This window comes from Podarcis vaucheri (genome assembly GCF_965113315.1).
Source record: "Podarcis vaucheri genome assembly, chromosome: 3".
In the NCBI taxonomy this organism is placed as follows: Eukaryota; Metazoa; Chordata; class Lepidosauria; order Squamata; family Lacertidae; genus Podarcis; species Podarcis vaucheri.
The window spans coordinates 88,881,918-88,896,935 of NC_138761.1; the positions used below are offsets into that span (position 1 = coordinate 88,881,918).

General features: G+C 44.0%; 1 protein-coding gene across 5 annotated transcripts in view; it reads right to left on the reverse strand.

Annotated features, from left to right (window-relative positions):
- The window catches only part of ADGRB3 (adhesion G protein-coupled receptor B3), a 458,060-nt gene that overhangs the window by 259,871 nt on the left and 183,171 nt on the right, over positions 1-15,018 (reverse strand). For all 5 annotated transcript variants that reach the window (XM_082218223.1, XM_082218224.1, XM_082218222.1 and 2 more), the window contains 2 exons: positions 8,051-8,152; positions 7,339-7,445 (listed from right to left, as the gene is read on the reverse strand). In XM_082218223.1, the coding sequence (XP_082074349.1) occupies positions 7,339-7,445; positions 8,051-8,152 (209 nt within the window). The remainder of the gene's footprint in view (positions 1-7,338; positions 7,446-8,050; positions 8,153-15,018) is intronic.

Here is a 15,018-nt window from a genome sequence, read left to right on the forward strand (position 1 = left end):
CTACATGTACAATCAGAGTCTATTTGATTGGTCATGCAAGAAGCAAACAACAATTAGCTTAAGTACTTGTGAAGCTGAACTGAATGCACTGTCTTATTCACTTAAGGATTGTGAATGGTTGTTACAATTGTGCAAAGACATGAAAATTCCTGTCAAATGTCCAATCCAGGTTTACCAGGACAACAAAGCATGTTTGGCTTTGCTGAATTCGGAAGGTTGTAAGCAAAGCACGAAGCACTTGCAGTTGAAGGTGCAACATGCTAGGGAACATATTCAGAAGGGACTCGTAACGGTGTCCTATATGCCAGGTAATGAAATTCCTGCTGATGTATTGTCCAAGATTGTATCAAGGGATCAACACTGTACCTATGTACAGAAGTTGGGTTTGTACTGATGTTGTACGAACACGCTGCCCAGTGATGTTCACAGAAAAGGGGAGGATGTTGGTTTCTGCTCTCTTCACTGTGCAGCGAAGTGCTTGTCACAAGACAATGTTTACATTCCACAGTCAGAGTACTGTTGGGTTTTCCCACGGGAATGGGAAGCTGGATGTGACGTACACTGGTTTCCTGTTTTTCACTTTTTTTCTCTCGGTGTTCTTCATTCCGAGGAGAAGGACGGTTGCTTCTCTGCTCCAGCAGAGGCAAGATGCATGTTTGTGATTTCTCAATACTGAACTGAAAATAAAGCAACTTTAAGCATGTGGCACGTACTGTTCGTCATTCCGTCTGTGCACAGGACTCTGCAATATCAACATGGCATAGTATTTTTTAACAGCAAACATGAAGTGTGGACAACAGATGCAAACATCCTATGCATAAGTCTCTTTGAAGCACCTCTCCCTGAATCATGTACAGGACAAGTATTTGTAACCTTGGTCCACAGAATGGCCACGCAAAGCAGTGGTGGGGATCCTCCATCCCATGGGCCTAATTAGACCATCTGGGCCTCTCCATTTGGTCTGAAAGGCCATTTTAGCAATGCCACATCCACTTCTCCCTCATCAACTGACATGTGAGGTGCTGGACTGGCGAAGCTATGGTGCACTTAGTTGTGCTCCCAACTCTTCTTTTCCAGCTACTGCTAGAATTCAACACTTGTGAATTTGGCACTGTGAATTTGGAAAATAAAAATAACCCCAATAGGTTTTGTTCTGCATCAGATGGTGTGTGTTTTAATGAGTTGACAGTGGCTTGTTTCCCTCATGTCTTGGGGCCAAACAAGATATGACACAGTTGAACCAAGGTGAGATCTGATGTCCTTTTCTATGCTTCAAAGCAGCCACAGGGGCCTGCTAATTTGATCAGGGAGGTACGGCTTGAGGAGGATGGAGTCAATGCTTCCTCAAATGGAACTGCTTCCTAGAGAGTACATGCTCCTCCCCACCCAATTACACCCTACCAACTTGTGCATGACCACACATACATGTGGTGCTGGGAAGTAAATAAATAAATATAATCATACCAGGAAATGATGGGAGGAGAGCTGGAGTCCCCCCGTGGCTCCTGGAGCCCAAAGAGGATGTGAATGGGGACAGAGGAGGCCCCCAAAAGTGCAGCAGGGCTTTGTTTAGGCTGCTCAGCCTCCCTGCCTAACAGCTGGTGCAACTGCTTTCCTATGTGTCCTCCAGCCAGCCCCAGTGCTTCAACTCTAGATACTTTGGTCTGGATTGGAGAGAAGGAGCTGGAGAGCAGGGGGAAACGGGCATTTATATGCTTTTTAGAGAGTGCTTCCCACTTACACTTAACCCCCACATAAATGGGGGACACCTGTTTAGAATAGTTCCTTGAATTCCCACCCCCTCAACAGAGCTAATAACAACTGCTGGGTCTACCTGGGATGGGGGAAAGGAGAGAGGGTTAACCTCCCCTCTTCTAGGACAGCTTCCTGATCAAATTAACAGGTCCTTAGGGCTGCACTGAGGTAAACAAAAAGTTGTCTCCAGATCATACATCATTTGGCCCCCATATCCCCCTTTCTCTCACCAGAGCAACCACTCCAAATCAACCACAACTCAACTATCTTGCAGTCAGAACCACACTAACCAAATTAAATTATACAAATTTGTCTACATTATTTGTATGGTTGTGCAATCTGACTACTCCTGGGGTGGCCTTTCTTTCCACCTCTTTTGATGTGCCCCTTATTTCCCCCCCCTCATTTGGTGATTTCCTGTTTATAAAACTTGGTATGCTTTGCTTGGGCAGCTATTTCTTCAAGGATCCTGCATTAAGTTAAAGAGCTGTTGGCAGAGCAAAAGACAGCAATAAGATTAAGAGTTTAAATATATGGAAGTGTTAATGTGCTAAAGCTGCTGCTTGCTGAATGCTTAAGCTTCACAAGTCTCTTGCCAACAAAAAAAATCTTGCCACAAATATTGCTAGTCCTTATGATGGGAAAGGATTAATTTGATGTTTATATAGGTAAAGGGTAAAGGGACCCCTGACCATTAGGTCCAGTCGTGACCGACTCTGGAGTTGCGGCGCTCATCTCGCTTTATTGGCCAAGGGAGCCGGCGTACAGCTTCCGGGCCAGCATGACTAAGCCGCTTCTGGCGAACCAGAGCAGTGCACGGAAACACCGTTTATCTTCTCGCCTGAGCGGTACCTATTTATCTACTTGCACTTTGATGTGCTTTCAAACTGCTAGGATGGCAGGAGCAGGAACCGAGCAACAGGAGCTCACCCCATCATGGGGTTTCGAACCACCAACCTTCTGATCGGCAAGTCCTAGGCTCTGTGGTTTAACCCACAGCGCCACCCGTGTCCCTTGATGTTTATATACATGAAGGTTAAATTGATGTTGAGCCTGTCTCCCATGAATGGTTGGTTATGATTAATGCAGGGAAAGCAAAAGCGAGGCCTTTATAAGATGCATGGTCTTTCCAGCCAATGTAGTTTATCTGCATGACAAACTGATTGAAGCAAGAACTACTTTAGGCCTGAAAACACAATTGGTTTGTGTGGGGTTTTTTTGTTTGTTTTTGCTACAGGAAACAAAGGGTGGAATTAAATATAGCACTGAGGAGATTGTTCCATTTTTGCTTGCCAGGTGGAAAGATCTCCCTTCCCTGCCCCCACTATTATGGGGGTTTTCCCAACCATCCAGAACTGATTTTGGGGAGGAAATGCTAGCAGGCATCCTTGAATGGGCTTCCTCTAGCAGAATGGGCATCATCTGCATTATAAATTGAGAGTAGCAGCATATTATTTTAAGCAGCTATGGCTTCTTCAAAAGAATCCTGGGAACTGTAGTTAAGGGTGCTAGAAGTTGTTAGGAGACCTCTATTCCCCTCACAGAGCCACAATTCTCTGGGAAAGGGGGATGACTGTTAAACCACTCAGAATTATAGCTCTTTGAGAGATCTTCTAACAACTCTCAGCACCCTTAACAAGCCACAGTTCCCAGGATTCTTTGGAAAAAGCCATACCTGTTTAAAATAGTATGACACTGCTAGTAAATGTATAATGCAGATGAGGCCTAAGACAGTTACTCTCCTGGAATTAGATAAACTATGGTGCACTCTAGAGCATACAAGGAAGACCTCATGTGATTGTCCTCTTTTCAAGAAAAATTAAATGGCTTTTATTTCTTCCCTTTTCTCATATAAAAGAATTGGGGTGCCTCCTTTGATTGCAGTCTGGTTTTGCTAAAAATATACGCGCAGTCAGGGAACAATTGTAGCAGTTATGGCAAATATGTGTGGCACCAGTAGAGAGTAAAACTGTATTGAACAGAGGAGACTTTACCCTTTACATGTATCTGTAAGTGACTCATAAAAACACAGAAGAGATCAGAAGAAGCAGTTGGTGAGGAATGTCTTAGTACATAAGAACACAGGAAGCTTCTGTATACCATGGTAGACCACTGGTTTATCTAGGTCAATATTGATGAAACCAACTGGCAGTAACTCTCCAAGGAGCCTTTATGTAGCCTTTCAGAACCCTACCTGGTGAAATCAGGGATTGACCCTGAGACCTTTTGCAAACAAAGAATGGGTTCAAACAACAGCCCTCCCGGGGGGGGGGTACAGGGTTACAGATACTTCTTAAGAGGAGAGTTTAGCCAACTACAAGTTTACAAGTTGGTCCTTGGTTAAGCACAATATAGGGAGTGGAGAGGAGATGATTTTGGAACAAAAGCCAGTACTAAAAATAACGAGCCTTTGCAGAGAGTGGATGACCATCATTCCAAATTCAAATCCACTTAAAATAAATAATAATAATAATAACTTTAGGCTGACTCCTTTTTAATAAACTGTCTGGGGAAGGAATAAATTGTGAAAGAGGAAGCCTTTCATTCCCGGTTTCAGAACACTCATTTCGCTGAGGAAGAGAGAGACTGGATGATATGCGGCCCTTGTAATATAATTTGGAAAAAATTGAAATCAGCTCTAATGAGCTGCAGCTGAAGCAAATCATTATTCACCTCAGAGTTCTTTTGATCAAATTACATTTCATCTCGGCATTTGCAAGAATGTGAGGGAAGAGTGAAAGCAAAATTATGGCATGAACTTGAAGGAGCACAGAAGTCATATTTTATATATATATATATATATATATATATATATATATGCTTTCGTAGATTTTCACGGGTACAGGAATGCAGGTTTTGGTGTCTTCGGGTGTCTTCCCGTGTAAGAGTCGGGGTGTCTGTGCGACGTTTCGACGAGGTCTCACTCGTCATCTTCAGGCTGGTGCTTTCGGCTTCTTGTTACTGGAACAGAGCAGAATCTGGTGTTTGAGTTCCTATAAATACTGTCGAATAAATACTAGCCGAAAGCACCAGCCTGAAGATGACGAGTGAGACCTCGTCGAAACGTCGCACAGACACCCCGACTCTTACACGGGAAGACACCCGAAGACACCAAAACCTGCATATATATATATATATATATATATATATATATATATATATATATATGAATGAGAGAGTTACCTTCATGGCTCCCAATATGTCAGGCTGAGATATAGCTTTGACCAAGAAGATAAATGTTGTATGCCCTTCCAGACTATCTAGAGTTCACAGATATGTTCATTTTCTTTCTAATTGTGTATCACTTTAGGTCAAAATTGGCCAGTTTGGATGCGACATTCCTGGCGTCCTAAGCCATAGTTGATTAAGGCAGGAATGAGCCTCAGGTCCCTGTGATCCCTTCACCCATACTGCCTTGCTCATTTCCCTCAAGTTATTCTTTATGGTGCTATGAACCTGGCCTCTTTGAACCATGGTTTCCCATTACATCTAACTGCAGGATGGAGAACTATAATTTAATGATGGCTTTACTAAGCAGGTTCTTAAAGCAGGATCAAACCAAGATCTAAGATCCACCATTAAACGACAGTTCCCCATTTGGGGCATAGTGGGAAACCATGGTTTAAAGAAAGCAGAACAACCATGTTGAAGGTGGCATGTTAGGGGAGGAATGAAGGAGGAACACGTGGAATTGGCCTTGTTCCCAGAAGCTGGGAACGTTGCATCCCAAAAGGCCTAATATCTGTCTATGTTTATTGCCTTGGAAGACAAATCCCACAGTTTTGCATTTGAAAGCTGCAGTAGGATGAAAATGAAAACAAACACTGTAAGATGTATCATCATTACTACTACTAATAATAATTACAACCCTCCTCCTCCTCCTGTAATCCTTCCTAAATGGAAATAGATAAATGCCTAATACCCAGAGAATTCAAAATGGGATTTAATTCTCCATTCATCTCCTGCAGGTTAGTCAGCCACTGAACTGACACAGGGCTGGTGAATATGCTCCTCATTTCCTTCTAAGAAACAGCATATCTGATTAAGGCTGAAACTCAAAGCACACATAATTTCTTGACAGAGAATGAGGTAGTGACGAGCAATATATTAAAGAGGCTATAAACATCTGAAGAGCATGGGATGGTGGCATATTGTAGCTACTAGGCCCTCTAGCTTTCAGTTTCCATAGCCATGTATCTTTTCTGTAGGAGTTTCCACAACATGGTCCAAATTCCACTATCATTCTGTAGCATGCCATTACAGCCCTTGCCTGAGCACCAAGGGAACTGAATGAAGAGAAACGCAAAATTGTCATCTGTTAACGCTCTCACAAGAAACAGCGAAGTGTCTACATTTTGTAGTCAAAAACGTAGAAGTAAAATTAAGTAAAATCACTACAGTGTACAGTGTCAGTTCCAAGTTTCAGGGGGGTCTCTGAGCAAGCTGTTCTCAGTCAAGCCCCTTCCTCTGGACCACTACTGATTCGCTTGCCCCCTTCTTCTGAGCCCAGTCTGCACGGATGCTCAAAAGGGTGAAGCAAAGAAAGACTGCTGTTTTCTCCCTCACCTCCCGCCACCCGTTGCTGTTTATTTGCTCACTCATCAAGAAAGAGCAGCATCAGGGCCAGAGAGCTCCAGAAATTGGCAGCTGCCCTCCTGTTGGTAAATGGGCTTTGGCAGTTGCCCAGTGATGCCAATCCCTGCCACTGCCCCTGATTGTGTGCATATATTGGAGGCTAAGAAAAGGACCAACACATATCAGGATGGGCACCTTTCTGTTAATGAAACAGTACAAATACGAAGGGTAAAAAGAAATATGCCAAGAAAATATATTTCAGGGATATTTAAAGGGCACGTTTACTCGCCATGGATTTTTTTTTTATTTTTTATTTTTTGCACCAACAAGCACTAATGCCACCTTTGCAAGGAACAAGTCCAAATAGTCATTTATAAATCAGGGGAAATTAATTTGCATGCTATTTTTATAAGGCTTTTAGTTAACTTTTGGAAAGCACCCAGCACTTCAACATGTGAAGCTAGCTACTGCTTTAGGTAGGGGGCTGTGTGTGTGTGTGTGTGTGTGTCTCCTATGGTAATTTTGTGCTATTGTAGTTGTGCCCAGCCGAAGAGCAACATTTGAACAAAGAAAGATCCATCAGTGTCACTGATTTATGAGCATGGCATTAAAGTGCTGAATGAGTTATAAAATGTTGCACTGTAGCTCCAGTAAATCTAATTTATTCACTGTCACGTTTCCCAATAAACCTAAATATGTTCTTTGCCTTCCAGTCCCTATAAACATTTTATAAAGGGAGTAATGAAAAACCCAGAAACTCTGCAATGTTCTAACAGTTACAGGAACTCTGACGGTGGTTAAAAAAAGAGAGAGAAAAAAAGAAAGGTGGGAGGAAAATAAATTAAGTCTATTTGATTTTTATCTTTTTTCCCATCTCCTTAGTAGCATTTCTGTCCTTTAAAACAGCAGATCTGACAGGAGAGCAAACAGTTAATCCCATTAATGCCGATGTTTTTGTTTTTAGCAAGGAATAAATAGAGCAAGTACTAAAGCTGGCTTTGCACCTACTGAATGCTGCAAGTGTCTGTACTCATTTGATATGCATCTAGCAAAGCTAGGTTGTTCCCAGAAGGCCACTCCATGAAGACTGAGAGAGCAGCGTCTGCTAGTGGTGCCTGTGAGTCACAAAGAATAGAGAGAGGAAAGGCATTTATGGAACAGAAACAACAGTCAGAGCCAAAGAAGCCCAGTCAGAATAATTCCATATTCTTTTCAGGCACGCACACACAAATACAATTTCATGCAAGGAAGAATTAGCACCCATTCGTGTTTTTTTCTGCAATGCTTGACCTTTAAAGCATTCTTTAATTTGAAAAGAGGGTGCCATAATTTCCAGCAAGCTGGCTCTACTATATGCTGTATCAATTACTGTCATTACTGTTTAATACATGGCTGCTAAGCGTGTAATATAGCAACTTAACACATTTCATCTAGATGGTTAGTTAGGGTTTGGGGAAAACAATGAAAAGTCAGTCACAGAAACATTATGTTTTTTATTTCAAAAACGTGGGTTGAATCCAATGTTGCTCTTATTCAAAGCAGACCTATTGAAATTAATGGACATAATTGAGTTCATTAATTGCAGTAGATCTACTCTGTTTATAATGCACTTGGCTACAACCCCCTCTTATTTCGTAATACTCATATACGTAGTTATAACCCCTTTTATTTTATAATACTCATGCATGCTGGATTTAAAAAACAAACAAAATAAAAGTACCTGTAGCATTAAGAGGACACCGATTGAACGCGAGGTCCCCTGCTGGGGTCCTTTTCCAGACCATCGATATCAAATAATCTTCAGGGCATATTTCATAAGGTGCTGTAATTTTAAAAATGTGGAACGTGAATAGAGTGTTTGACAAACATACATGCCCGAATGTGTCCTTGAATTATGATAACGTCTCTTACTTTCTTGGATAGAAGGGAGGTGTGTGTGTGTGTGTGTGTGTGTGTGTGTGTGTGTAGAAACCTATGACGTGTGTGTGGCTGGAATGTAGCATTGATCCGCCCACTTGTGTCTTTGTCTCCACCTACACAACTGGTATGCAGTCCCTGGAAAGTTCTTTGTGGGGGAATGTGGTGTTTGAAATGAAAAAAAGTTCCCCATTCCTGGCACATGCTTTGGAGCCAGTTGATGCAACAGACTAATGTGGCTATCCCTCCTGAGGTTTTTATCCAATGCTCTGTGAGGGAGTGAGAGGGACCTCTCAAAGAGAAGGCCACCATCCAAACATACCATCATCAAACTATCACTTCAGGGTGTCTTGGGGAAGCAGGGCAATTAAACTGGTTTAATACTAAATTAAGACTGCAGTGTAAACAACTCTTGTATCTGCATCTCTCACCTCCCCTTCCCCCTCCACCAACAATAGCAGAACACCTGGGCCCAACCCAATATTTTGAACATTCAATCACCACATCCATTATTGTGTATGTATCTCATGCATGGTTGTGTAGTCCTACTTCTGCAACAGGTTCATTGGGCAACTATTTTGCTGTTCATATATTTATATGAGAAAGTAATTTGGCTTCTCAATAAAAGGTAAAGGGACCCCTGACAATTAGGTCCAGTTGTGACCGACTCTGGGGTTGCGGCGCTCATCTCACTTTATTGGCCGAGGGAGCCGGCGTACAGCTTCCGGGTCATGTGGCCAGCATGACTAAGCCGCTTCTGACGAACCAGAGCAGCGCACGGAAACACCGTTTACCTTCCCACCGGAGCGGTACCTATTTATCTACTTGCACTTTTTGATGTGCTTTCGAAACCTGCTTATTGAGTATTCATCCTGATGTGCTTGCAAGGTGGTTCTAAGGTAATAAGCATTCATCCTCATTTGCTCCTGATTTGCTTACACAGAGGTTATATTTCTTCCTATCAATCGTTGTAACACGGGTTTTTTGTGTTTTTCCCTGTCACTTTCCTAACCACAAAAGTCTGAGGTTTTTTTTAAGTTGAATTTATTTTTTATTCCACTGCAGCACTTGAATCTGCTTTAAATCTGCAAGTCTACATTTCCAGTATGTGACTGAATCCCTCCCACAAAACAGTAACAGCCTGGAGGCGACCCCTGTCTACTTGAAACAATTTGATTCTTACCATGAGGTTACAAACAAAACACATTTCATGGAAATGAGCAAGACCCCCGGTGGCAACAAGTTAGTGCCTTGACAAACATATCCTTGCAGCTGTTTCAGCAATGCCAACATGAAGTGCATAAAATAGATTGCTAAATATGCTTCAGCATCAGCTCTCTCAAATCCTTAAGAAAGCTGACAGTGCCAGAAGAGCAAGAATATGTCTTAATGGCAAATGTTTAAGAAAAGGAGTTGTTTTCATTTTATCCTAAGTGCCGTAGAAAAAATAATTCTAAAGTGTTCTGTTCTTTTCCCCACAGGAGGGTTTCGTACTGGTGTCTTCTCTTACAGTAGCACTAGGGTATGGGTATAACTTGTGATGAGATATGTTTATTAAATCTAATGGGTGGTATTCAACTAAGTTCTACTCAAAGCAGACCCACTGAAATGAACGGTAATGTTTAGTTCATTAATTCCTGTTTGTCTCCTCTGAGTAAAACTTAGTTGAATACCACTCCATGGGTCTTTGGGGTGGACACTCCTGCACATTCTGGAACTAATATTTGTATCGCTTTTATCCATGCTGCTTTTGAAAAAAACCATATTATTAACATACCTAACACTAACAGGCAGGCAAGGGGCTGAGGGCCCCCCCCTGAAATTTTCATGGAGGGGGCCAGGCACCCTGAATATTCTGCAGCCTGCGATGGAACTCCTTGTGGCTGCATTGGGCCCACCGGGCCTTTCAAGACCTCTCCACAGTCATGGCAGGCCTCACAGTCTTCTCCTGCCACATGACATCACATGACATCACACGAACCCCCAAAGTTGGATGGAATCCAGCACCTTTGCTAATAGGAACGAATATGTGTTAACGGATCTGTGTGCATATTTGGATTTTAAAAACCACAAAGCCACACATAACTAAGAAGTGCAAAATTACTCATTACTAGAAATACAGAAAGCGGGTTTATACCAGGGTCAGGCTATCTGCCCATCTAACTTAATGTTGTCTCCCCTCTAACTGGCAGCAGCTCTCTGGAGTCTCAGGCAGAGGTCATTACCATATTTTTAGCTGGCAATAACATGGTTTGAATGTGGGGTGTTCTGCTTGCAAAACACAGCTTTATGACTGAGCCTCTCCCTTAATTGGAACAGCACATTACTGCATCTACAATCTCACAGCCAGCCTAATGCCTCATCTGAAAGAAGAGGAAAAATGTCCCAAATGATATGTCTCTGTATTATAGATGACTCTGTAGGAAAGACAGCACTCCATTTCAATATTTTGCTTTCTTCATCTAGTTTGGTATAGTCATAATCAGAAACACGGCCAAGCATATCCTGCAGACTGCACCAGGTGGCTGCAACGTTCTCTGGAATACACCCTGCGATTGAGGCAGACTCTGGAACTGCATATGAGCAACGAAGTTTCCGCATGGACACCAGGACTACTGGCATAGCTGTATGCATATATTGGATATATTCTGCTGGATTTTTACCCAAGTTTGCAGAGAGACATTAGGCAGCCAAATGCATAGACAAGCACCCTCAGTTATTTCATAGGAATCATGATACGAAATATATTCTGATTCCCGCACTGCTGCATAAGCATAAAATATACAAGGAAAGAGAAGAAATGGGCTCAGAGAGATGTACATCAAGCTTATTTCTGCTTGTGAAAGCTTCATTTGCTCTTTTTGCTTGCTATCATTTGTGCATATTCAACTGCAGTTTTGGGAAACCAAAGCGACAGACATGTATTGGAGTCGTGCCTCTGCTCATGCCTACAGTGGTACCCCGCAAGACGAACGCCTCGCGAGATGAAAAACTCCCAAAACGAAAGGTTTTTTCGTTTTCGAGTTGCCTCGCAAGACGAATTTCCCTATGGGCTTGCTTCGCAAAATGAAGCTTGCCCCGGGTCTTCTCTTTTGAAGCAAGGGGTGGCGGGGAGATCGCTTCTCCCCACCGCCCCTTGCTTCAAAAGAGGTCCGGGGGCAGCGGGAAGCGCTTCCCGCTGCCCCCGGACCTCTTTTGAAGCAAGCGGCCGCGCTTCTCCCCGCAGCCGCTTGCTTCAAAAGAGGTCCCGGACCTCTTTTGAAGCAAGCGGCTGCGGGGAGATCGCTTCTCTCCGCAGCCGCTTGCTTCAAAAGAGGCCCGGGGGCAGCCCGGACCTCTTTTGAAGCAAGTGGCTGCGGGGAGATCGCATCTCCCCGCAGCCACTTGCTTCAAAAGAGGTCCCAGACCTCTTTTGAAGCAAGGGGCTGCGGGGAGATCGCTTCTCCCGGTGCTCCGAAGCGGGGCGGGGGGGTGGGAACACCTTCCCCCACCGCCCCACTTCAGAACGGTGCTCCAAAGCGGGGCGGGGGGGGCGGGAACACCTTCCCCCACCGCCCCGCTTCGGAACGGTGCTCCAAAGCCGGGCGGGGGGGCGGGAACAACTTCTGAAGGTGGGCGGGGGGCGAAAGTCTTTTCCCCCCCTGCCTGCCTTCCCAGGGGCTTTTAAATCGCCCCGGACAGCGGAGAAGTCCTCCGCTGTCCTGGGGCGATTTTAAAATGCCGCCCGCCAGCATTTTAAGATCGCCCGGACAGCGGAGAAGTCCTCCGCTGTCCCAGGGTTTTTTAAAATGCTGGGGGTGGGAAGAAAAGCCCTTGTCCCCCCCCCAGCCTTCAGAAGAGGTCCGGGGACAGACTGTCCCCGGACCTGGTCTGAAGGCGGTTTCCCTAGGAACGCATTAATTGATTTTCAATGCATTCCTATGGGAAACCGTGCATCGCAAGACGAAAAACTCGCAAGATGAAGAGACTTGCGGAACGAATTAATTTCGTCTTGCGAGGCACCACTGTATTTGGGTCCAAGATTAAAAGGGGGTAGCTGAGCATATGTGATCAATGTGCATTCTATGCCCCCCACCCCTGCCTGCTGCTGTTGCAATACAGTGGCACCTCAGGTTAAGTACTTAATTCGTTCCGGAGGTCCGTTCTTAACCTGAAACTGTTCTTAACCTGAAGCACCACTTTAGCTAATGGGTCCTCCTGCTGCCGCTGTGCCGCTGGAGCACGATTTCTGTTCTCATCCTGAAGCAAAGTTCTTAACCCGAGGTAATATTTCTGGGTTAGTGGAGTCTGTAACCTGAAGCGTATGTAACCTGAAGCATGTAAACTGAGGTACCACTGTATTGTAGAAAGCCGAAGAGTGACTGAGGGCTGTAATGAGGGCAAGTATGGGGAGGAGCAGTGGAGAAAGAGGCCGGCTTGATAGTGGCTATGCAAGATCCTGACTGAGGCCACTTCCATGCATTCAAAGCCCTCCTATTCCACTTTTACTGCCATAGCTTTTCCCATAGAATCTGCAGAACCGTAGCTTGTCATTCATTCTGTGTCACATATCACTGCAGTGTTTCCATCTCCGCCACTGAATCTTCTTAATTCAAAAAGAAATCATAGTTGTACTTCAACAAAAGTGTTGGTGGACCCTCTTCTTTAGGTTAGCTCCAAACCTGCTGAGCCATGGCATACATTAATTATCTAGTTACAAACATTTCTATATTATGGGTAGTTCTTCCCGCCCCCCAGATTTGAGAAGCAGTTCTGCAAACTCTGTTCCTTACTTGACATATTTGTTTTGCTTCAAAATTAAACGAAGTGTGAATAATGCCTTTTAAAATACCGTAAAAGCAAATAGAAGCTCTCAACCTCCAGAAAACATCACTGAAATTAAAAGATCCTGGCTTGGATTATGCCTGCTTTATAGACTGCATCACAGAGTTCCATTGCTGCTGCTGCTACTTCTTGTTTGTGTCGGCTGCATTGCTGTCTTCCTGCCCTTGGCAGGTGGAGGGAGAACAATATTTCACCCTTAGGGAGTTTAGAACCAAAAAAGGGACGCGGGTGGCTCTGTGGTCTAATCCACTGAGCCTCTTGGGTTTGCCGATTGGAAGGTTGGCGGTTCGAATCCCCACAACGGGTTGAGCTCCCGTTGCTCTGTCCCAGCTCCTGCCAACCTAGCAGTTCAAAAGCATGCCAGTGCAAGTAGATAAATAGGTACTGCTGTGGCGGGAAGGTAAATGGCATTTCCGTGTGCTCTGGTTTCCGTCACGGTGTTCCATTGCACCAAAAGCGGTTTAGTCATGCTGGCCACATGATCCGGAAAGCTGTCTGTGGACAAACACCAGCTCCCTTGGCCTAAAAGCTGATGAGCTGATGAGAGATGAGTGCCGCAACCCCATAGTCGCCTTTGACTAGACTTAACCATCCAGGGGTCCTTTACCTTTTTTTTAAAAGAACCAAAAACCTCTTGAGTGTGCTTGTGGCTGCTTTAATGAATGGTGTCACATGGTTCCCTTGTTTGTGCCTTTGACTGCAGCCCAGTTCTCTGCAATTTTTTATATGTTGGGAGGCACGAGAGTAATAGACATGTCTCTGAATTGGCTGTGTCTGTCTGTGAGGTGTTTGGGGATCATGGCCAGCTCAGTCCCGGAGTGATGGACTGCGGCAGTGAGATGTTGCACGTGTGTCTTTTTATCCCTTCTTTGGGTGCTCTGGTGTTGTGTTTTCCCCCTTTCTTCCTGGGCTGAGTACACACTGGCAATGGCTATAGCAACAGTGTATTTCTGGTACTGGTATAATGTGAGTTGTACAGGATTGCATCCAGGTGAAACTCTTCAACTATAACTTTTATGTAGCTATATGTCAATAATAACTGTGTCTGCATCAAGTCTTAAATTATTTATTCAGTCATATTCCACTTTTCCACCATTAGGTGCTCAAGGTGTTGATGCTAATAACATGCACAATTCCTATAAGCATCCTAATTGGTGGCCTTGATTGAATCAAGACCATAGACTTAATTGGTGAACATCATCTACTATTTACAGTACATGTACCGTATTTTTCGCTCTATAAGACGCACTTTCCCCCTCCTAAAAAGTAAGGGGAAGTGTGTGTGCGTCTTATGGAGCAAATGCAGGCTGCACAGCTTTCGCTGAAGCCAGAAGAACAATGCACCAATCCCGCTTGCTCTCCTGGCTTCAGGGATAGCTGCCCAAAGCCTCCTGGAGGGGGCTCCATTGCTCCTCCCGCTTTGCTGGAGAGGCGCTGAGCAGAGAGGGAGATAATATTATTTTTCTTGTTCTCCTCCTCTAAAACAAGGTGCATCTTATGGTTGGGTGCATCTTATAGAACGAAAAATACGGAAACTTGTAGCAATCTTTGGAAACTGTATATGTTTGAAATATTTACTAGCGGTGAGAAATATTTTCCATGTTGTTCATCTGAAGCTCTTCTTACTGAAACAATTCACATTTGCCCTATGCTTTATTGAAGTGTGTGTGTTCTCATAGCCACTGCAGTTCAAAAAATGTGCAGCATCTTAAAGCGATACACTTCCCATTGCCCATAATAGATGGTTGCACATGCCCTGTTCCATTATGCACTGTTTCCTTAAGCACCCATATACACTCACCAAAAAGGAGTAGAGAAACAAAGCTCTGTTGAGCCCAACAACAATCCCTCCCAACACAGGTTAAATTCTCATCTATTGGGAAGGTTCAATGAAACCAACCTGCTTGATGAATTTCAGAATAGGGAACAACAATTTGTTAAGTATTA